The sequence below is a fragment of the Opisthocomus hoazin genome, chromosome 1 (assembly GCF_030867145.1).
Source record: "Opisthocomus hoazin isolate bOpiHoa1 chromosome 1, bOpiHoa1.hap1, whole genome shotgun sequence".
In the NCBI taxonomy this organism is placed as follows: domain Eukaryota; kingdom Metazoa; phylum Chordata; class Aves; order Opisthocomiformes; family Opisthocomidae; genus Opisthocomus; species Opisthocomus hoazin.
The window spans coordinates 13,878,280-13,902,962 of NC_134414.1; the positions used below are offsets into that span (position 1 = coordinate 13,878,280).

The following is a 24,683-nucleotide window of genomic DNA, read 5'->3' on the forward strand; positions in this document are numbered from 1 at the left end:
AGAGGTGGGATCAGAGGGTCTTCTCTGCAGCCAAGGCAGATCTCTCTGTCTGAGTACCACTAGCACTCCCTTGTGTGTATCAGAACTAATGTGTTTTAAAATCTCATGGGAAATAATTGGATTCAGCACCTTGTATGGATTCAGGTATTGCTAATGCGGAGAGCGGTCCGAGGCCAGCTTTGATGGAAAGCTTTCTTCCTTGCAGTGCTTTGACCTTAGCACATGGGCTGGAAGGGAAATGTCTGATTTTCTGTCGTAACTTTGTTTGGTTTAAGGCTGACTCCCTCTACTTTCTGATTTCCCACGCGAAGTCTGGAGCGTGGATTCCACTTATCTGAGAAAAACTGTGATGTATTTGACCTGATGTATCCATGCATTGCTTCTTACTGAGACACGTTAACCAATTTCCATGTCTTGAGCTGGATGTAATTTTTAAAAGTGATGGCAATAGTCCTTTATTTAAATGCTGCTTGTTTGAATAAACTGCAACCTTTCTGGTTTTTTACACAGGAAGATTTAGAAAGCAGAAACTGTATTGATCAACGATTGTTTCTCTTTTTTTTTTTTGTGAACAATTGTGGGCTTAGTGTTGGTCCAAGTTTACAGAGTCTACTTCATCGGAGGGCCGGGGGAGGCCATTTTTCGGGAGCTATCTTTCAGAAAGGTGGTCGCTCTGCGGTGCCTGGAAGTCAGACCCATGTAGACACTCCAAGCTTGTTGTAGATGACTCAAGTGGGTTGCTCCAGAAGCAGAAGCAGCTCTGTGTTATGCCTGTGGCACAGCAGCAGGTGCCAGCACCCTGCAAATTCCTGTCCTGTCGGAAGAGAAATGTTCCCTGCGAATCCTAGGTTTCGTTCTCAAATCTTGAACTTGTTGAGAATCTCAATCAAAATATTTGCTCCTTGCTCTTCAAGCATGATCTCTTTCTGTTGCTATGTGTCACAGCCGTCTCGAAGAGAAGTGGCACCGCAAAACCAATAATCCAGTTCCTAGCCTCAAGAAAGAAAACAACTTTTTTTTTCCTTTTTCTCGAGAATCATAAGATTTAGCTGTGTCTCAAATGGTTGGTCTGTTTAATTGTGTTTTTTTCTTAGTGGCTCTTGGATGCATCCATATGTGTTCTGCTGACACTTCTGCCCAGATTGCTCAGGCAATGCCGTTTTCTCAGGTCACTTCGAGTGTTGCTCCTGCGTGGACCAAACACCATCAAGTTATGGTAGAAACTGGAGGGTCAGCAACCCTGGCTGAACTTTTGGATGATAAGCCTGGCATGCTGCAGGCAAGAACATGCCTCTGCCTCTATGCGTGGTAAATGGCACTGTGTTGGTTAGGGGGACGTGTCCCTCGGCGTTGCTCACCGCCCTCCTGGCTTGCCTCACCCCCCAGCTCCCACACTGTCCCTGCTCAGCCCTCTCCTGACTGTCCCTGCTTATTCCTGTTGACTCTCTCTATAGCTGCACTAAGTGCCACCACTGGGATCAATCCTGCTGAGACCACCTCGTTGTCACTCGGCAAATCGTTTCGGGACAAACCTGGAGTTGGGCTTATCCCAAGGCCTGGCGTGGAGGGAAATGCTTTATCCCACATTCCCTTTGTAAAGCCCTTGCTGAACTGTCATTATTTTGACTTGGCATCTTGTAGTCATAGAATCGTGGAATGGTTTGGGTTGGAAGGGACCTTTGAAGATCATCTAGTCCAGCCTGCCAGTCTTTTCCCTGGTCTGCATTTTATGTTGTGTTTTCTACTGGGAAGAAGCTTTCGTATGTTCATCTCTTCTTCAATCACCCTTCTTTTCCCATGTGAAAAGGTCTGGACCATTTAATCTGTCCTACCTCCACACACAGTCTCTGAGGGAGATATACAGTATTTTTTCCTCTGAGAGTAACAGCTTACCCCAGTCCTTACACCTACCTACCTATTACAGCCCTGGAAACAGTAGTTCTAAATCTCATAGTCTTCTTTCTTACTATAAACTATATCCAAATAGCTTATACAAGCCTGTGCAAGCTGTCAGAAGGAGTATGTGCAGTATCCTGAACACAGCAGACCGGCAGCACTGGCCGGCAGCGGAATGGGATTCCAGGAAAACTACCGCAGGAGAGAGTCTGTTAGCAGGGTGGGAACCAAGCCTTGCGTGGGAAAGGTGGGAGATACTTTTTCAGCTGCAGGGGCACCACGTTTGCGTCAGTGATGTGCTGCGGCTCTCGTAGTGCTTGTTCCATCGCCACGTTTCACTGGGCATTGTGAAAGGTAGAGATAGGGTTGCATTAGGGTTTGGTACAGAAGGCTCACTGGTCTCAGTGGTATTTATGACTTGCATTGTAGCACGGGCAGCATTTGGAAGGAGCCCGGTTGAATCCCCCTGGACAAACCTGGCTGAAGTCCCAATGTGCGCAGCTGGAAGGTGCTGCGTGGCAGGATGCTATCCTGCCCTGGAGCAGAGCCCTTGCCCCTCAGGTCCCAGGCTGCAGCTTGGTAAGGAACTGGCTGTTTGGGGGGGCTCCCAGTTATCGGGTGTTGAAGGGAGAGACAGCCAGGGAAAGACCAGCAGTGACAGGAATGGGACTCGCCAGTTCAGCATTGTTTTTACATTGACATTGTACCTAGAAAGAGCTTTCAAACCAGGGCTCCTCAGATGGGGTCAAAGTAGATTTATAAGATAAACTTAAGGGGGAAAAATAAAAAAAAGAAATATTATCCTTGATTGTGTTTCATAAGGAAACTCGTAGCCTCTGTGAAGATAACTGGCTCATTTTTAAACTGCCCCAAAGCTTCCCCATTTTACAGTGATTAAGAAGCAGGAGCCCGGGGGGACTGCAGATAGACAAAGCATGAAAACTGGGTATCAGCCTTTGTTTCCCCGGGGGCAGACCACCAAGGGACAAGCTCAAATCCCCTGTAAGGTGGCTCCCAGGAATTCCCTCTCGACAGATCTCACATGGCGGCAAATTATTCCTCCCCTCTCCCCCCCTACCATTGCCCCAAGCCGTGTTTCATCCTCGAGGGGGAAGGGGGAGTCGGACTGACCCTGTCCACCCGCTCCCTGGGAAGACAAACGATGCCTGTCTCCTGCTCGCAAGTGGGAGCATTTGCTGATGAACTGATACTTGGCAAAAACTGGTGTTGTATGGAAAAAATCCCCAGCACCTGCTAGCAAAACAAAGTTATTCATAACATACGGCTGGGTGGCTAAATCTTCACTTCCCAGGGACGGCCTGGAATTACACTTGCTACGTGCTGAGCGGCCTTTCTCCCGTGTGAAATTGTATGCAGGCAGCAGGAGGATTTGCAGCTCTAAGGAAGGTCAGGATTTATAGCGCTGTCTCTTGCAAGGGCTTAGTCTGCAGAAATTGTCAGTTTGTCTTCATCTTCTCTTTTTGGGATAAACATATCGTGCTGTAATCATCTATATGGAAAAGCATATCTTTGTGCTCATCGGGGAGCAGGTAGCCCCATGAATATATCCTCTGTTGTAAATCTATCAGTGCCAGTCAGGTTTTTTCCCCTCCTGTCTAGAGTTCAACACACATTTTTAATTCATTTCCGTATGGCACAAATTCTAAGTTCTTATTCTATATTCTGATTTCTTTTCCTGGCCAGTAAATTGCTGCCTTTCCTAGCTGGGTAAATTATTGTGGAGTGCAACTCAAGGAAGACGTCTGGCTAGAGGAAGTGCCATTTAAGTGTGGGTTTTTCCCTGTTCTCATCTGACAACATGCTAATGATATTGCCTGTGTAATGAGGGGATAGTATAAAATCCATGGCTATCTACCAGCCAGAGGTTTGCTGGTAGAATGATGCCATGGTCTTGAAACTCCTAGACTGATATCCTATACGTGCCTTAAATGTGAATCTCCATGGGCTTGGAAGAGTTTTCTATAGTCCTGCTCTATGGAAGAGGCTCCTTCCAATACAAGGCACTGACATACATGGGCTCCCACCTCCTTGTTGCCATCTTGACAAAAGGTTGTGAAAAACATGTTTTGCTATTACTGATGCAGCTTGAAGCAAGCCTTAAATAGGTAGCAGCCACAAACCAGTCAAGATGCTTTGTAACCTTTATTGCACACCTTTTACAAGTCCTCACAGTCTGGTCATGCAGAAGTTTCTGTGTAGGCAGATTGCTGTTGTTGATAGAAAACAGCACTGAGAATAAGAGGCTTTGTTCAGGTACGTGGATTTGCCTGTGTGACAAGCTTGTAGGTTTGGTGTTATGATGATTAGATCATAAGAATAGATTGACTGCTGCTGATGTTGATGTTGTTTGAGTGAAAGGAAGGAGTTACTCGTAAGATTGAGGTCACTTCCAACAAAACCAAGAGCAACTGTTGCTGCTGCAGATGCATGACTTCACTACATAGAAATCATAGAAAGTTTTGGGTCGGAAGGGACCCCTAGAGGTCATCTAGTCCAACCCCCCCGCAGCAAGCAGGGACACCGCTAACTAGATCAGGTTGCTCAGAGCCCTGTCCAACCTGGTCTTGAATGTTTCCAGGGATGGGGCCTCAACTACTCTGGGCAACCCGTTCCAGTGTTTCACCACCCTCATTGTAAAGAATTTCTTCCTTATATCCAGCCTAAACCTACACTGTTTTAGTTTAAAACCATTACCCCTCGTCCTGTCACTGCTGTCTCTGCTAAAAAGATTGTCCCCATCTTTCCTATAGGCTCCCTTTAAGTACTGAAATGCTGCAATCAGGTCTCCCCGCAGCCTTCACTTCTCCAGGCTGAACAAGCCCAACTGCCTCAGCCTGTCCTCATAGGAGAGGTGCTCCAGCCCTCGGATCATTTATGTAGCCCTCCTTTGGACCTGCTCCAACAGTTCCATGTCCTTCTTGTGCTGAGGGCTCCAGAGCTGAACGCAGTACTCCAGGTGAGGTCTCACCAGAGCAGAGTAGAGGGGCAGAATCACCTCTCTCGACCTGCTGGCCACGCTTCTCTTGATGCAGCCCAGGACACGGTTGGCCCTCTGGGCTGCCAGCGCACATTGCTGGCTCATGTCCAGCCTTTCGTCTATCAGTACCCCCAAGTCCCTCTCAGCAGAGCTGCTCTCGATCCTTTCATCCCCCAGCCTGTATTGATAGCGGGGATTACCCCGACCCAGGTGTAGGACCTTGCACTTGGCCGTGTTGAACCTCATAAGGTTCACACAGGCCCACCTCTCCAGCTTTTCCAGGTCCCTCTGGATGGCATCCCGTCCTTCTGGTGTCTCAACCGTACCATTCAGCTTGGTGTCATCTGCAAACTTGCTGAGGGTACACTCGATGTTGCTGTCCATGTCATTGATAAATATATCGAACAGCACCGGTCCCAGTACAGACCCCTGCGGGACTCTACTCGTCACTGGTCTCCATCTGGACATTGAGCCGTTGACCACTACCCTTTGGCTGCAACCATCCAACCAATTCTTTATCCACCGAACGGTCCACCCATCAAATCCATGGCTCTCCAATTTGGAGAGAAGGATGTTGTACGTATCATTTCGACTGCATGTGCACGTGGAGTTAATGTTCTTCTGTCTCCTGAAAAGGACCTTTGTATTTTCAAATATACTTTTTTCTGTAAAGTTGCTTATTCAATAGAATTTGAATAGCTACATTTTGAAAGAGAATTGTGACAACTCTCCTGAGAAAGGAGTCGTAATTCCAAATTGTAGTATTTTTCCATACTATGAGGCCACTACTCTGTCCTATGTGAGGAGGCACCCTCCCTTTACCAGCTTCTCCAAGAAAAATATCAATCAAGGTAAAAACTTTTAAGTCAACGTTTCTTGACCCTTTTTTCCCATGCACACAGGTGCAGAAATAGCTTGACTCTCAGAAATTTGCCATCTGAAGTTGAGAAACTGTATTTTCTCCTCCCAGCCCAGAAGAGCCTATAGTTAAGATCTTTGCTGCGTCCTTGTGGTGAAGATGGAAGTTAAAGCACAGATTGGTTTCTTCTCTCTTCTGTTTCCAAGGACCTGTAGAAAGTCTTAAATAGTTGTATTGTATTAGGTAGTCACATTGTCTAAGTTAATTTACCTGATGGTCATCTGAAAAAACCGTTATCTCATATGGTGTAATTGGGCTTGGGTGGCAAGTAGGGAGAGGAGAAGACTCTTTTCCTCTCCATGTTGTAGCCTGCTAAAAGCTTATTCTTCCTGCTTGCTGCAGAAGTTTACCTGCCATATTCTTTATAGAATCACAGAATGTTCGGGGTTGGAAGGGACCTCTGTGGGTCGTCTAGTCCAACCCTCGCACCGAAGCAGGGTCACCTACAGCAGGCTGCACAGGACCTTGTCCAGGCAGGTCTTGAATATCTCCAGAGAAGGAGACTCCACAACCTCCCTGGGCAGCCTGTTCCAGGGCTCCGTCACCCTCAGAGGGAAGAAATTCTCCCTCATGTGCAGCTGGAATGTCCTGTGCTTCAGTTTGTGCCCATTGCCCCTTGTCCTGTCACTGGGCACCACTGAAAAGAGCTTGGCCCCATCCTCCTGACACCCACCCTTCAGATATTTGTAAGCATTTATAAGGTCCCCTCGCAACCTTCTCTTCTTCAGGCTGAACAAGCCCAGTTCCCTCAGCCTCTCCTCGTAGGAGAGATGCTCCAGTCCCCTCACCATCCTTGTAGCCCTCCGCTGGACTCTCTCCAGTAGCTCTTCATCTTTCTTGAACTGGAGAGCACAGAACTGGACACAGTACTCCAGGTGAGGCCTCACTAGGGCAGAGTAGAGGGGAAGGAGAACCTCCCTCGACCTGCTGGCCACACTCCTCCTAATGCACCCCAGGATCCCATTGGCTTTCTTGACAGCCAGGGCACACTGCTGGCTCATGGTTAACCTGTCGTCCACCAGGACACCCAGGTCCCTCTCCGCAGAGCTTCTCTCCAGCAGGTCCGCCCCAAGCCTGTGCTGATGCATGGGGTTGTTCCTCCCCAGGTGCAGGACCCTGCATTTGCCTTTGTTGAACCTCATCAGGTTCCTCTCTGCCCAACTTTCCAGCCTGTCCAGGTCACGCTGAATGGCAGCACATTCTGTAAAAGTCCTTCTGTCTCCTGTTTAATAAATTCAGAGTTTACGCAAGAGGTATATGCATTGTTTTCTTTTTCAAGTATTTTGTGGTATGGAGATCTTTGGGATTAGGAGAATTAGCCTAGGGAGAGGGAATCAAACAAAGGATCACACAGCACTTGTTCTGTATCTGCACATTGGATTAGAGCCATGATTTGGTGTGCAGGAATCCTGGCAGTTCCTGGGACTTGAGTCTTGCTTCTCAGTCTGGTGGGGTATTATGTTTGGATGAATCCCAGACTGGAGGTTGCCAGAGCCAAGATGAGAAAAAAAGAATGAGGCTCATGTTCCTCTAAGGAGCACCAGCCACCTACAGGTCCCCGCAGTGATTCTGCAAGGTCAGGGTCACGTAGTTAACCTTTGTTCAAGGAGCAAGGGAGAAGTGACTGAGTGGAGAACTGAATGTGAAATTACAGAGTTCTCCATGATGTTCAAATTTGTTTTAGAGAGTATTAAAAATCAAGACACACCGTTCTATTTCTCCCTTCCTTCCCGCTTCAAGGCCAGAGGATTTAATGTCATCTAGAGTGGAAGGATGCTGGACTCCTACTCTGTGTTGTCATCTCCTTGGGTAGTTAGAAGGAGGTCTTTTCTTTTAGTCTCTGCTCTTTAGTCAAAGCTGTTTCTTTTCTTCAGACTAACCATGTTGAGCAGTACCAGGGATTTTTTTTTTTTTGGGGTAGCTTCTGCCCAAACGTTTCAAAATGAAAATCAAGCAAAACTAATCACAACCTTTCTCTTTGCTTGAAGCCATAACATTTTTTTGACAAGAAGTGCCTTTAAAGAAATGTCTCTTAATTTACAGTGGGTTGCTTTGTACTTTGTTTCTGTAACCTATCGCATTACATTTCCTGTGCGTTGAGTATGTATGCATTATGAGCTCTTATAAACAAATATCCCAAAAGAAAGGAATTCAGTAAATGAATAAAACATTCTTGGGTAGCCCAAGTGGCAGTTTTATAGCTCATCCATTGACATTTTCAAATAATATAATCATGATGGCCATATAAATACATGGATAGATGAAGAACTTCAATGAGGAGCTTTTTGCAACTCTGCATACCACATCTGAAATGAAATCAAACTCCGAGAGTGCTGCCTGAAGTGACGGTTCAATTTTTCTAGTGCCAACCCTGAAGTTATATCTAAAAATACACAAATTGTGTGTTTGTGTATACCTATGTATATATGACTAAAACATGCATTCACAAACACACACACGTATACACATATGTTGTTTCTTGGTGGAATTTTGTGTGTAAGGACTGTTCCTGATCACACTGAACCACTGAAACTTTGTACGCTATTGACATGACTGGATTTACAGCAGCGTATTTGCGATTAGGTCTTAGCCCTGGCTTTCTCTGAAAATAAATAGATAAATGGAATGGGAGCGTAAGGTTGTCATGTTATACTGCCTGGGATATACACAACTTTTTCATTAGGTTCACCTAATCACATAGTTTTGTAAATATCTACTGTGATGCCTGTCTGCTGTGGCAGAGTCTATAACCTTGTGTATGGCTAACCTGAAGGTAGAGTTTTAAATCATTTTTAGCAATGAATTTCTCAGGAAAACCGATTTCTGATTATGATGGACCTGGAAACCCGATGTTAATGGCCATGAATGATGGAGAGAAACCAGCTTAGGCTGAACTGTAGTGTGGACAGGAGAAACTAGACCAACACATGAGATGTAAATAGGATAATACAATTCATTTAATTTCTCCAGAGAGACGTGTTTCTGGGAAGCTGCTGAGCTGTGGTGAAAAAAAGTCTGGGTGTTAGTATGAAACAGAACATCAATCTCCACGGTAAGCCAGGAAAAATTCGCTTTTTGTTAGCAGTGGGGAGAGGCTGGTATGGCAGTGTAGATGGAGGGTGCTGAAGTGCTCTTGGTGAAAGGCAGCAATGCAGTGATTTGTCTGTTGAGTATTTTAATAATGCTACATCACGGAAGAGGCACAGCCCTTTATTTTGTTATGAGCTGGGTCTCTCTGATTACAATTTCTCATTCCCCTTGGCTGGCTTTTCCTCGGCAGCGTGCCATATATTGGTTATATTTTCTACTTGAGAGCATCATCTCCCACGCTAAGCTGAAGCAGCGGCTTTTAGTAGCAGTGCTCAAAGTGATCACATAAAGCCCCATGAAAATAAGGGACTTTTTGATATTTTCATACTGGTGGATTAAGTTGAAAAATGTTAGCTGTGCTGAAAAATAAGGTGCCACTACTCTGATCTTTCACCTGAGTGAAATGGCAACAACAATAAAATAATCTTCCCTAGCTGAAGTAGAAAAATTCCATCCTGGGTGTCCTGGGGGTCAACCTGGGTGTGGGGAGAGCACGGGAAGACCTGGTCCCTCCTGTGCATGAAGCATACTGGAGAATTGTGCATATTTGAGGTATAAACTGTATGAGAAGAGCTGTTAATCATAGGACTCGCATGATACATGTGCAACAATTGAGTGGACATGTTCGGAAAAGGAGCTGCCACATCTGCTTCTGGGAGGATTTGCCTGTTACGGGAGAGTGCAGGTCCAGGAGGTGATACAATCTTAGATTTTTATTTTCTTTTTAAAGAGTTTCTTTTTTTTTTTGTTGGCATAGTAGAAAAGAAAATAAGAAGGAAACAAAGGGGGGGGGCAGAACTGCATGTGAAAATAAGTCTATTGAAATAAGAATGCCTTGACAAACATTTGAGAGAATTGACCAAATTAATTAATGTGTTAAGCAATAGGATATAGACTATGGGATCAGGAAGTTAAGTGTTTTGTGTGAACATTAAAACATCAGTGCAATAAATTGATTGTCGTTAGTACTTAAAAGTGCAATAGTCATTCAGTTATATTGGAAACGATAACTAACGTGAATTCATATTCCAAAACTTGCATGCAATTTATAAATCTCCTAGGGGATGTTGAAATCATCTTGGAAATTTAAATTAACCCCTGTCATTATCGACAACTTTTCCTATCCTTTCCCACTCTGTATTCTAGCTTGCAGAAAACTACATTTTCAAGCAGCTTTTAAATTACAGTAAGAACAATGTATGTGTGCAGTGGGTCTTTCAATAATTACCTTTTCAAATTGATTTTTATGATTTTCACGAGTAGCAGCGAATGTACTCCGTAACAAAGAAGCGTATTCACTGTGCGTTGCTGCAATCACCTGCCTTGTTTCCTCATGCCCCTTCCCTCTCCTTTCAGTGAGAAGCAACAAGCAGGACCTGGCTCCAGCTCCTGCAGCCCCCTCCAGCAGCCTTCAACCCATGTCTCCGCTTGCCCTGTCTCCGTTTAACCCTCCAATTTAGATGCCTGAAGTGAGGCACTGGGGCTGTTCCACAGCAGGACTGTATGGAGGAGCTCCAAACCTTCCCTAAATGGCTGCTTATTAATTAATTGCATTTGAGTACTTACATTTATCATGAGCCTTTTGAAATCAATGGAGAGGCTCTCACTGCTTGGAGATGGCTGGAGGGGGACAGACTGGACTGAGACAAACTGATGGCGATGGAGCTGTGTGCCTTACTTGTAACCAAATGCTTGGGGCTGCCATAGTGTAAGGTGGTGTAAGCTGGAATTCACTCCATCTGAGCGAAGATGCTTTGCGCTCTTGCTGATCGAGGTGGCCCGTTGGCAGCAGGACAGGCAGTAGCATGGAGGGGGTATTCACCTTTGTTAGGTTGGGATGGCAGTAGTACCCAGCGAATGGAGCATTTATTGGACATACAGAGTAAATACTCATCTGTGTCCTCATTTAGGGTATGTGACCCCATGTATTTCCTGGAAAGTAGCAACCGTAATTACAGATGTGTTGTGGTACATATGCAAGAGTAAAGTCCCGCAGGCTACCTCAGCTGTGCTGTTTCCTACCCTGAGTCTTCACCTGGGAGCTTTGTTGAGCAATTTTATTTTCTTCGTTGTATTTTGCCTGTTCACAGTATCTGAGTATGTGTATGCATATGTATATGTGTATGCAATTGCATGTAATTAGCTGTAATTCCTCCTTAATTTTTATTTTTCTGAAGGTATCTCTAATTAAAGTAATCCCTGAGTGGTGACTTTCATGTGCTACTTGTTCTTGGTGGCTCACTTTTCATCAACTATGTGATCTTTTTTAACTGTCCATAAAAAAAGTGGTAACATTTGACTACTACAGTGCTACATACATAATGAAAATTCTGACTCTTTTCCAAATGATGGGACTAAAAGTGAGTTTTCCAATATGCTCTGAAAACAAACAAGTTTAGGCTTATTTGGAGCTACTGGTAGATAAAAATGATGATTTCTGTGTGTAAAATTTCATCCTCTTATATAAACTTATTCAAGTGTGTGTGTCTGATATTGATTTCTTTCACTGTGATTATTTTTCTGGACTGTATGCTTGTGTGCGTAGATGTGGTAGGGTATCACAGGGGTTTTTTATGTTAAAAAAGTGTGTATACATACCTATAGTTACGTATATGTGCATGTATGTGCATGTGTGTACATATTACACGCACACGCGTAAAAATATAATCCAACACTGTTGCATATATAATCCAACACGCGTAAAAATATAATCCAACACTTGCGAGTGTGTGTAGTGTTCTCCCTTTCTGTTTTGCTAAATGTAACTAGATATTACATATATTTAATTTTTAATTAGAAATTTAATAAGTAATTTTGACATGACACTTCACAGTACGTTTTTTATCTCTTGATCAACTCTTTTCTGTTTTCTCTGTCTGTCACAGGGTGAAAGAATGATGTGATGGAGGTGAATATGGGCCGCGGGTCAGGCTCGCGGCCACCTCCGTCATGCCTTGCCCTTCTGATTGTCAAGCTTCTGGCCTGCGTGTGTCATGTAGTCCACGGGACCACCCCACTTGGCTTTCACTTTACACATTCCACTTACAATGCTACGGTGTACGAGAATTCGGCAGCCAGGACCTACGTCAACAGTCAAACAAGGATGGGCATTACCTTGGCTGACCTTTCATGGGATATCAAGTACAGGATAGTGTCTGGCGATGATGAGGGCTTTTTTAAAGCAGAGGAAGTCATCATTGCTGACTTTTGCTTCCTGCGAATAAGGACTAAAGGTGGGAATTCTGCTATATTGAACAGAGAAATCCAGGACAACTATTTATTGATGGTGAAAGGGTCTGTCAGAGGAGAGGACTTGGAAGCATGGACAAAAGTGAACATCCAGGTTTTGGATATGAATGACTTAAGGCCTTTGTTTTCACCAACCACGTACTCTGTCACAATAGCAGAAAGCACTCCATTAAGGACTAGCATTGCACAGGTGACCGCAACAGATGCGGATATTGGGTCCAATGGTGAATTTTATTATTACTTCAAAAACAAAGTTGATCTCTTCTCAGTTCATCCTACGAGTGGCGTTATCTCCTTAAGTGGCCGTTTAAACTATGATGAGAAAAACAGATATGATCTTGAGATTTTGGCTGTGGACCGTGGGATGAAGCTTTACGGAAACAATGGCGTAAGCAGCACTGCCAAGCTTTATGTTCACATTGAACGTATAAATGAACATGCCCCAACGATAAATGTAGTAACCCATATTCCCTTCCCATCAGACAAGGAGCCTACCTATGCAGTTGTTAACATTGACGACCTAGATGAAGGAGCCAATGGAGAAATAGAATCTGTTTCTATTGTGGCTGGAGATCCGCTAGAACAGTTCTTTCTGACTAAAGAAGGTAAATGGATGAATGAGTACAAAATCAAAGAAAGAAAACCTATTGACTGGGACAGCTTCCCGTATGGTTATAACCTGACTCTCCAAGCCAAGGACAAAGGATCTCCTCAGAAATTTTCTGCGGTCAAACTGGTCCACATTGCTAGTCCCAGGAAAGAAAGTATCCCCATGAAGTTTGAAAAGGAAGCATATGATGTTTCAATCAGTGAATTTTCACCTCCTGGTGTGGTGGTTGCAGTAGTTAAGCTGATGCCTGAGCCACAGGGTGTGGAATATAGAATATCTTCAAGTGAGGAAGCTGAGTATTTTAAGATCAATCCCAACACAGGCCTTATTACTACTGCTCATCCTTTGAAAATCATTGAGAAGGACCTCTATGAGTTAGAAGTATATACAAACAAAGGCGGTGATTTGAAAACCCAAGTTACTGTCAGGTTAGAAGATGCCAACGATCACACTCCAGAGTTCCAGCAGCCCTCGTACAGCTCATTTGTCAATGAAAGTGTCCCTGTGGGCTCTAGCGTTTTGGCAGTTTCAGCAGTTGATAGAGATAAAGGAGAAAATGGATACATAACGTACAGCATTGCCAGTCTGAACTCATTACCATTTATAATAAACCAGTTTACAGGTGTTATCAGCACATCTGAAGAATTGGATTTTGAGTCCTCACCGGAAAGCTACAGGTTCATTGTGAGAGCTTCCGACTGGGGTTCTCCCTACCGCCATGAAAGCGAGGTTAATGTCACTATATACATAGGCAATGTCAATGATAACAAACCCCTCTTTGAAAAAGTGGCGTGTCAGGGAGTGATTTCGTCTGATTTTCCTGTTGGTGGTCACATCACTGCTGTTTCTGCAATAGACATAGACGAGTTAGAGCTTGTGAAGTACAAAATAATCTCTGGAAATGAACTTGGCATTTTTTATTTAAATCCTGACTCTGGTGTCCTGCAACTTAAAAAATCTCTAATTAATTCTGGCATAAAGAACAGTAATTTTGGCCTTAAGATAACGGCAACTGATGGAGAGAACTTTGCTGATGCTATGTTTGTTAATATTTCAGTAGTTCATGGGAAAGTGTCTTCAAAGACCTTTAGCTGTAGAGAAACTAGAGTTGCTCAGAAGCTAGCAGAAAAATTACTCAAAAAGGCAAAAGCAAATGTGAAGCTGAATTTGGAAGACGGTTTTCTTGATTTTTATTCAGTGAACAGGCAGGCACCACATTTTGATAAATCCTTCCCTACTGATGTAAAGGTTTCAGAGGATCTGCCAGTTGGTGCCACCATCCTGAGGATAAAAGCCTATGATGCAGACTCAGGCTTTAATGGGAGAGTAGTTTATACAATTTCTAATGGCAATGTAGATAGTTGTTTCAACATTGACATGGAGACAGGGATACTTAATGTTCTTATGCCCTTGGACCGTGAAAAAACAGAGCTCTATCTCCTTAATATTACAATTTATGATTTAGGTAATCCACAGAAATCTGCGTGGAGACTGTTGACTGTCACTGTGGAGGATGCAAATGATAACGTGCCTGTTTTTTTACAGGACAGTTACTCAGTTAATATTTTAGAAAGTACAAGTCTTGGTACAGAGATTATCCAGGTAGAAGCCAGAGATAAAGACCTAGGATCCAATGGTGAAGTGACTTACTCAGTACTGACAGACACCCAGCAGTTTGGCATCAACAGTTCCACGGGAATGGTGTATGTGGCCGATCAACTAGACCGGGAATCAAAAGCAAACTACACACTGAAGATTGAGGCTAGGGACAAAGCAGAGAGTGGCCAGCAGCAGTTCTCCATTGTGCCTCTGAAGGTTTTTTTGGATGATGTCAATGATTGCTCTCCAGCCTTCATACCGTCCAGCTACAACGTGAAGGTCCTTGAGGACCTGCCAGTTGGCACAGTCATAGCTTGGTTGGAAACTCATGATCCAGATCTTGGCTTGGGAGGTCAAGTCCGTTACTCACTGGTGAATGATTACAATGGGCGATTTGAGATAGACAAAGCGAGTGGCGCCATCCGCTTGAACAAAGAGCTCGATTACGAGAAGCAGCAGTTCTACAACCTGACTGTGCGCGCGAAGGACAAGGGACGCCCGGTTTCTCTCTCTTCTGTTTCTTTTGTGGAAGTTGAAGTGGTGGATGTTAATGAAAATCTCTATACCCCCTATTTTCCTGACTTTGCCGTCATTGGATCTGTAAAGGAAAACTCACGCATTGGTACAAGTGTTTTGCAAGTTGTTGCTCGAGATGAGGACTCTGGAAGGGATGGAGAGATCCAATATTCCATCAGGGATGGCAGCGGCCTGGGGAGATTCAGCATAGATGAAGAAACCGGTGAGTTTTGTTTCTAATTTCATTTTCCCTTCATAGAGTTTTTTGCAAAAGCAAAGCTTAGGCATGATTGTTTTCTACCCTTAACAAGAAGTTCAGTTATTCTTAACAGGCAAGATAGAATTATAACTAAGGGTTTTCCAGGCATAGCAGTGACATGATTTAATTACCTGGTTACATTCGTCACTCTGGGTGTGAAATAATACACATTCCTTTTCAGCAGCTATGTGATGACTTCATTTAGAAAGCAGTGATAGTTACAGAGTGACTCGCTTCCAGTCAGAGTATTATCTGTTGATCATTGTAAATTGCTCAGGTCACCTCCACAGAGTCACAACACTCATGACCTTGAATGTGATGTTAAACCCAATGGAAGGAAATAAGGAGCATGAAACGAGCATTTACTTCATCCTAAAACCTGTTTGTGGCCTTGTTCTTATTGTTGATGGGAGTAATTTTTCATGGGAGTTAGCAGTCTGAAATGAGAAGCCATTCTGTATAATACTCTTTCTTGTAGCACGGTATTCATCAGAGTTGGCATGCTCGTGTAAAGGTAGCAATACAGGGATAGGTGCTAACAACCAACTGTGCTGGGTTTCCCTTGGAGGCAGTAATATGTGAACATTGATGTTACAAAACAGTATTAATAGAGCGAAGATTTTCAAGATGTTGAACTTGATCAAGATGATGCGCTACACTAGTGGAAAATGTGGAAAATATTAAGTGTAAAAGGCTATCTAGTAATACACTTAAGCTGGCTGTTGAAATGTCTGATAGCTGTTGGGAATAATGGTGCAGCTGTGGTACTAGAAGTAGTGAGGGAATTAGAAAATATTAGTCAACAGTTTCAGAAATTGTACTAAATATGGTAAGTCTGTGAGTTTACTGTGGTTTAAGCAGACTTTGTGTGTCTTTTTCTAAAGCTTTTAATTGAGAATGTGGTATTAAAACATAAGATTAAAATGTATGTTTTGGCAAATTCAAACTGTTTAATCAAATGTCAAGTTTCTAAACTGAACATTATGAAAAACAGACGACATTGCAAATGCTATGGATCATGTCTGAGCATAAGCAGTGAAAAATATTTTTATTCTATTTGTGCTATAGTCTTTCTGCTGCAGCTGTGCACAGATGATACAGTCAAAACCTTGTCTCCAAAAACATCAAACTTGAGCGTCAGAAGTTAAGAGGGCGCCCACTCAAATTTCCAGAAAAGTTAAGAACTTGCATATCCTACAGTGACAATAGCAGCTGAAGGCATTTGGGCAACGTTACTTAGGCAGTTGAATATGAGCTTCAGTTTTAAGCTCCTGCATTTGAAAATTATGGCCTACCTTCTCACTAAGTAACATGAGCTTCAGCCAAACAGGTGCTTTGTAAAGCAATGAGAGGTTGGTCCAAATGCCGCAGCGTTGGTCTGAAAATCTCAGGGTTCAATGTTTGTTGAACCAAGAGGAATTGTTAGGGAGAGTAAGTTAGTGCGTGTCTCTCATTAATAAGTGAACCGGGGTTTTTACCCTGTGCCTAGACTAGTAGGGATGATAGCCTATAGTAAGTTATGGTCCCCGTTCAGTAAAGCACAAATCATGCTTTCACATGGATGGAAGTCATACTCAATATTCCACATAAAATGTGCTTAGTTTATTTCTAGAATTGAAATCTAGCTGGGGGGGGGGGGAACCCCAGAAACCGACCCCAGAACTTTACAAGTTGCAGATATTTGTCTGTCTTCCATGAGTATTTTCATGAAAATGAACCAACCCTGTCACCTGCACTGTTCCACTAAACCATTCCAGAAGACACTTCATCATCCAGCAGATCAAAAGACTCTCTTGGATGCTTTTTCCTTCTGTTTTCCCCAGCTGTTAGATACACTTTAAGCCTTCTCGAACCCGACACAGAGAACACGTGGGGGTGTAACTGCAGTCAGGGCGATGTGGAGAGCAGGGCTTGGGGGTTGAGGAGCTACTCCAAGTTGAGCTGCTGTAACCTGAGTGCAGAATCTGACTTGCTGTGTCAAATGGGACACAACATTAATACTCTGCTATCGAACTGGTGGCGGCCTAAATGCTGCTGGATGATGAATCAGCTTTCGAGCTGTAGAAAGGAGCTCAAGTCACATATTGAATTAATTTACGAAGAGATAGCTGTTTATTTACTTTCAGCGCAGTTAATTTGTCACTTTTAAACTGACCGACTCTGTTGGCTTGTGCACCATCTCTCCTGAAATTTGTGAAGGTAAGCAGGAGTGCGAAGTACAACAAATCAATACTTTTGGCTGCTGCCTTAATGAAAAGAAGACTGCAGTATCCATTATAATCATTAGGGTATAAACTGGGCCAAATTCATCCTGATGTGTGAGCAGGCTGCGCTCCAAGCAGGTCTCTGCTTTCAGCAAAATTCTGCTCGAGTGCGTTATTTTTATTCTTCTGCAATATTAGATCTTAATGGTGTCACGCCATGTGCTGAGTGAGATGTGCCTGTGCTCGCTGAGGCACATCGATCCCGAGGAGGGGAATCAGTGCCGAGATACCTGCAGAGGAGCTGGCCTGCGTGGTGGATCCACACCGCACCATGCTGCTGCATGCCTGGTGGCATGGTGGCTTTGTTCTTCTTCCAGTGTAGATGTATACAGGCCCGTCTTCTTTGGAGATATTCAAAACCCGCCTGGACAAGGTCCTGTGCAGCCTGCTGTAGGTGACCCTGCTTTGGTAGGGGGGGTTGGACTAGATGATCCCCAGAGGTCCCTTCCAACCCCGAACATGCTGTGGTTCTGTGATATAGGTGCACATAACTCCACTGAACATGCCCTGGCTTCTGTTGTGGGTGCCACTACAGAGTGTTCTCCATTCAGCTCTGAAGCGTGGTTCATGGTCAGCGAGCTTGGGAGTCTCCTCTGCGTTGGCCAGTGTGGATCTCTCTGCAATAGGGTGTACGTGCAAATGCTGGTGCTGCTGCAGCTTGGTAGGAGATGTGCCGTGGGGGCAAGCCTGGGGTTCCCTTCCCTCAGTGCTGCTCTTTGCCCTGTGTCGTAGCAGATTGATTTTGAGGATAATTGCTGTTGTGTTACAGCATTCACTGTTAAGCACTGCAGTTCGTATGTGATAGTGACCAGAGGCATAGCGAGCGTTTGCCAGCCAGAAGTATTTGAAGTGAGATTTTACATGTATTTGGTCACATGGCCTAGTGAACCACTTCCAAATTTATTTCAATGAGTTTGCTTTCTTTTCCAGGAGGCGGAGCGGTACAAATTCGTAAATCAATACAAACTCTCCTGAAGTAAAAGGCAGCAGTTCCTGAGCTCCTCCAACTTCATCCCTGGTTTCCCACTGGTACCTTAGTCAGCAGACTAAGTTTGGGTTAGACCAAACCCAGACTGGGATTACAACTCTACTCATGATTCATAGTTAAAAAGCTGGTTTAAGACTTTTCTAGAGGTAAAGAAAAAGGAACAGGATTTTTTTATAGAGAACTTTTATTTGTTGATTCAAGACTTAGTGGAGACTGAGTTTGTCACCAGCCTAGCTGGGTAGTTCAAACTCATTGTTTTTCTATCTTCATTGGCCTGTTTATTGAATGTTGGTTTAAGTGTCACAAGATTGCCATTTAAGATTCCTGCACTGAGCGACACATAATGTGATCCTGCCATTTATGGAGTCTGATTTTCCTTCTGTCTCCTGTTCAGAAACACTTTTGTTTTTGCATCTCTCTCTCATTCTCTCGGACTCCTGAGATGTAATTTATATGCTGAAATATGGTCATCTACAGTCGGAACTAGGCTTTGCAGGATTTCCTTATAGTCAACAGAGAGAAATGGGCAATTGATTTAACATAATTTTTTTTACTTAAGAGTAAAAATATGAAATGAGTTGGATTAATTATGCTCTAAAAATGTGCATTTTTCTCTCAACTGTGAAAGGTTCTTGTGTAACTAGCTCAAAGGTGGAGGTCTACACTAAACACCTTGCTTTGGTCAGATGTAACCCATCCCTGTTAACTGTAAACAAGAGTATGTACTGTCAGGTTCTCATGCTGGGAAGTGTTTGTAGACTCCTCTCTAGCGGTTTGATGTTTTTAACCTAATTTCAGGGAATTGTCATTCAATATGAAGCCTGCATAGAAATGTACTTCTAAAAATAAGAACTTGAAAGAGGGTTTTTAAAGGTATAAGAGATGAGAACCATGCAACTAATATTTTACAGTTTTTCAATTTTTTTGAGAATATAGTGTGTGACAGGAGCATCCCCACCCTCTTTTTCACCTATAGAAAGTCATCAAGGTCTACTTTGACTTTCCTTGCAAGGGTGGGTGGTTACCTTCCCCTTACACAACTCGGGGGCTATGGAGAAGCTCGAGGCGTTTCTTCATCTCTAGTACTGCTTCCTGCCTTATGTGTTTTGTCGAACTCCTTGCTAGTCTGCTAATTGCAGTTCCTTAGAAGAGAATTGTGTAAAAACCCCTCTATATTTCCGGCTTATTGTAACACAAAATGAGCAGAGATCTGTTAAAGATTTTTGTGAGATGACAGTGTTCTCAGAGTTCTCATCCTAGTGATAGCTCTGATTGATAGATATAACTAGTCTTCTGGAAATGGTGTCTGTCAGAGGTCCTCTACTGCCTTCATGAAACCTTGGATTTTGTCAGCTCTGGTATGTACACCCTCGTAGTGCTGATGCCACGGCAAAATGGGGTATTTTTGCTGTCTCAGGAGCTGGTGATGACTCCAGAAAATGCATATGGGTTGATGATGCCACCTACCTTGGGTGACTGATTGCCATCTAGCAGTACCTCTTTTCTGGCTGCTGTGGGGACTTGGACAACTAGCGAGACTTCCTGACTTCTCAAAAGGTTGAGTTAGATGAGATCAGTCCTAGCCTAAATGCTGACGTCTTTCTTCTCATTTTTTAATGATTTGTGGTTGAGCTAAACAGCATTTTTGACTCAAGCTCCTCTTTTCAGTCTGGCATGTGTTTCTACTCTGTGCACTGTTGATGTAACAGCCTGGCACTCGAAGAGTTTCTATATTTACCCCTAAACTACCCGTGGATGTACTAGTAATAGCAAATGAATGAAATGAGTTCTAGAGGAGCAGAGAGACTAAGCACACTCAGCATCTTTTGCTGCACAGAATTCTGTAGGCTTGGTCGGAAGTTGGTGTGGCAGTACCCTAGGGTCCAAGGAGTGACTGACTCCACTGCACGGGTGGGAAAACTGAAGCAAGAAGTCTTTTTCTGCTTCGCAGGAAAGCATTGAAACATCTTCTTAAGTCCCGTTGATATTGAACACAGGGATAAAATAGTGGTATTAATGAAATGCTTAGGGGATCTTGAATGTTCTTGCAAAGCGCATGTGCATGGACTTAAGCAACACTTTCAAAACTTAAAAACATCATTTCCTAAGGTTTTTCAGGATTCTGAGTCCCCTGGTTTTCATTGCGACTTTAAATGTAGGCATTTGCTGGCACTGATTTCCACCCCCGTAGAGGCCTGCTGATAAGAATGGGAGCTGGAGATGACCCTGTTAACTTGTTATCTTTAGGTATTTTCAGCCCTGAAGTTTAAATGAAGAAGCCAGGCTTTTCTTTCACAGTGGTGAAATCTTAAAGATACTGTTAAATGGAGGTGGAGTGCAAATTATTACAGACTCCATGGATTTATTTATGGTGCTAAGGATCGCAGTCAGATCTTCTGTTTTGATACCTTTTAAGGTACCTCATGAGTGATAGAAATTCCTGACAAACTGTGGCTAGAGTCTAAAAAAAAGCTAGTCGGTCTTGGAAAATCCTAATCATGTCTTCATACGATGAATAATGGAAACTAGAAACACCAGATGATATAGTTTACAATAAAACAGACCTGCCTGCGCTGTTATATCTGTCTGGCACAGTGAAATAAATTTATTGCTTCAGAGTCTTTGCATCTTGTCACCGTCTTCTAGAATAGTTTTCGGTTATTGCGTATGCAAGTTGAAGGACACTTTAATTTATTACAGTTTGAGTGGTCTGATAAATATTTATGTGGGACCATTACTAGGCTTTCCTTGAAACAAAATCAAGTGAAAATGAAAATGGTTTGTGATACGTGATTTTTTTCCCCTCAGTTGTTTAATTTTATGAAAGTGAGAAGGAGCTAGTGGGTAAATCTGGATGGACTCACTTGTAGAATTGAATTCATGGTAGAGTTTTGAGGCATAAGTGTTACATATGCTTTTCATTTTCCTGGTGAGTGTAGGCAAATTTCATTGCCCACAGCCAGTATTTCAGAGCCACTTAATTATCCCAGGCTTCTAAAACCAGTTTTCAAAGTAACTTCAGGCCATGCAACAGAGAAGTGCCGGTGGGTGTTGCTTTGGGTGGCTCAGGAAAGGACGATGCTCGTGGGGGAGACGCTGGCAGCCACCAGCCAGGACTGGAGATCGTCGGTCCTCAGCAGCCTCTCTGCAAAGGAGCGTGCTGGAGGGATCGCAGAGCACGCTTCTGGCCGAAATCTGGTCTGTCATCCTCTGTCTGTGTCAGGCATGAATAAAGCATTCCTGGGAACTGCTATTTCTGAGTCTGCAGTACTGCGTTATCATTGTTCTGCGAGTTATCTCTGGCAGCTTTTAATAGTGCAAGCTTTCCTTCATTTATGATTTCCAATTTTAGGAAAGTAATTGTAAACATTTTTCTGTTTCTTTAAAATTAGTTGTGGTGGAAAAACAACGGGTTTTGATAAATTCTGTGTCTGTGTGTTTATAATTTCGCTGCCATTTGTAGCTGTGAATTAGTAAAGGAACAAGGCTTGTCTTGGTTTCACTGAATTAGTTTAAGTTTTTATTTATTAATATGAACCCTAAAACAGTGCATCAGCTTATGAAGATATTTACTTTAAAGGGCCCTTAGTATCATTCTGACATACTCTGAAAGTTTCCCAAGTGAGATCAGTCGTGCAGAATTGTTCCATTCAGGCTATTCAGCTCTCTTGGCTTTATACCCCGTAAACCAGGTCACAACGTATAATTTTTAAAGCTAGCTGTAATTTGCAAGTTTTTCCTTCTTTGGAAAATGTTCAGAGAATCTGCTTTATTATTCAGCGTGCTCCTGATGGTAGTACATTTCATCTCAATCTCTGAGTAATTTATTTATTAGTAAAGAAATGTGTAGTTTGTATTTCCTCCTAGCTGTCGCCTTCATCACCCTTGAGATTTGTTTCCAAGAGTGTTTTGTACTATTGTGTGTTCTATTATTCTCTCCCTCAGCAAGTCAGCCCAGGAGTGACCCCGATGTTATCCGGTGCATCATGGTCCGTTAAATTATACGCAGGTGCTCCTGCAGAAAGCTTATGCCCAAAGTGCCAGTGATGGGACCAAGCCGCAAGGCAGTCACGTGAGACTGGAGGAGAATTGACTTCCAGTGTCTTGTGTTCAGTTTGAGGATCTGAGCACCAGCTTTGTCCTTGCATCACTTCAGACCACGATCTACCTGCCTATGTGAGCAATTCATGGTAGTTCAGAGGAAACTGGAGAAAAATCCATTTTAGTTCTTCCAAGGCACCCATGGAAGCCCAGGGGTGTTTAGAAGTGATGTTGTTCATCCGAAACTACAAGCTTATGAGCATGTGGAGGGCAATGCGAGCAGTTCTGTCCTCCTGGGACGTACAGAGGAGGATGTTTCAACAGCGACTGAGATTATGTGGAGCCATGTTGGAGTACTGCCTAATCCTTTCCTGAAACAAGTCCAAGAGAGAGGAATCTCCAGTGGCAAATAAAATCGAGGACACATCCCACTGTCTGACCCTTGCAGCAGGTTGTGTGGCTTTTTAGAGAGCGGTAGAACTGGACAGAGTGAATCAGGACTTTGTGGGGCTGGTTTGGAGCAGAGATAGGTGGTAACACTGCACTGAACAAAAACAGAAGTCCATGTATCTCTTCCCCTGCTTCAGTACATAGGCAAGCTCCGGGATTTACCTTGGAAGGTGGATGAAAGGGTGCTTTTATGGAGCTGTCTGCAGTTCAAGGACTACAAGTAGTGGCGAATCAGGCATTTGCTTGGAAAGCTCTTCCAGTCTTTCGTAGCTCTCATTGTTACAAAATTGTGTCATATTTTAAGGCTGTTTGGCTAATTTCAGTGTTCAAGTCTTAGAACTTGTTGGGTGTTTGCCAGCAAGGTAAAAATAAAATAACATTAAAAAATCCTTCCACTGTCAGTTCTCTCTATTCATATGTGTGTGTTTACCTGAAAATAGATATTTGGAGATGAGCTTCTATAGCTCACGAAACAGATTCTTTTCATCTGTAGTCTGCTGTTTAATGTAAACATCTTTACTACATTTTATACACTTATGGTGTGTTATTAGCGTTGAAGTGTTGCCAATAAGAAATAACTGAGAGAAAGCCAAAGTGAGTGCATGTGGGGAGGGAGTTTTAATTGCAGTTGGTTTGCTTGAGGCATTCGCACTAATAAATTTTTCTGTTTCTCAAGAGTTAAGTTGTCCACCGGCATCAACATGATCACTATGCCCATGCCTAATGAAAAGGGGGTAGATCTGTTTAGCTGTGGTTAGGAGTTTGTCACACCTTTCTCTTTTTCTGGGGATGGGTTGAGGACAGCTTTTCAGGCTCTGTGCCTCCAGCCTTCTGCAGGTCGCAGGGCAGGGACGTGGGGTGGGAAGCTGCATCATGTCTCACTGCTGGCTGGGCCCTGGGCTACCAGAGTTAGGTGACATGAGGATTACGTTGGACACGTAACATGGGACAGTGTTCATCTCATACGGCTTCGCTCCCCTGGTTAAATGTGTCGTGGAGGCTGGACATGAACACATTTCTCAGCTAAGGTGAGGTGAGGCCTACTCCAGGTGGTGAAATGTGGTCGGGTGTGTCCTGCCCATGGTACCTGTCCTCTGCTTGGGCAAGTCCTGCTGTGATGTACCGTGGGAGTGGGAATTGTGTTAAAATATAGCACTGTGCTTGGTTTCCTCCTTGCTCTTAGAATCACAGGAGTGGGAAGGAAAATGAGGAGCATGTATGTGCGGAGAGCTGTGCTACTCTCCAGCACGTCCCTCCGACTAAATGCCTAGGGACATAAAAATGTGCTGCAGAGCTTACCTGCTCCTCCGTTTAGACACGCATGTTGGTGGTTTTTTGCTCTTGGATGTCAATACCATGTCCTGTAGATAGTAAACACACAATATCTTTATAGCCAGCTACACCGCGACTTTGCAGCTATTCTCCACCAGTGACAGTCCGGTCACCATGACCCCACCTCAGGAGAGAGGCAGCCTGAAGCTGCTTCTCTTAGGAAATGCTTTTGTAGTTACTTGGATGATATTTTTGTCTGGGAGTTGAGCAAAATGTGTGGGTACGAGTGAGAGTTCTCCGAGGTGATAGACTGGAGAGGTGTGCATCTCTGGGGCTGAGAGGTGCAGAGGTTTGGGTCTGGCACGACCTAGGTGGCTGCTTGTGCCAGTGAAAATCAGGTTTCAGTTATAAACCTGAGCTCATGGCCATTAGCGCTGGTGAATAATTAAATAATTAATCATTCTTGCTTTGATTTATGTCAGGGCTAATTATGAAGCAGTGTTTACATTGGCCTGAGAGTAATCTGATTGTG

General features: G+C 43.6%; 1 protein-coding gene across 8 annotated transcripts in view; it reads left to right on the top strand.

The window, feature by feature from the left end:
* Positions 1-24,683, top strand: part of FAT3 (FAT atypical cadherin 3) — a 439,942-nt gene that overhangs the window by 86,785 nt on the left and 328,474 nt on the right. For all 8 annotated transcript variants that reach the window (XM_075417267.1, XM_075417266.1, XM_075417271.1 and 5 more), the window contains exon 2: positions 11,789-15,100. In XM_075417267.1, coding sequence (XP_075273382.1) covers positions 11,806-15,100 — 3,295 coding nt within the window. In that variant the 5' untranslated portion in view covers positions 11,789-11,805. The remainder of the gene's footprint in view (positions 1-11,788; positions 15,101-24,683) is intronic.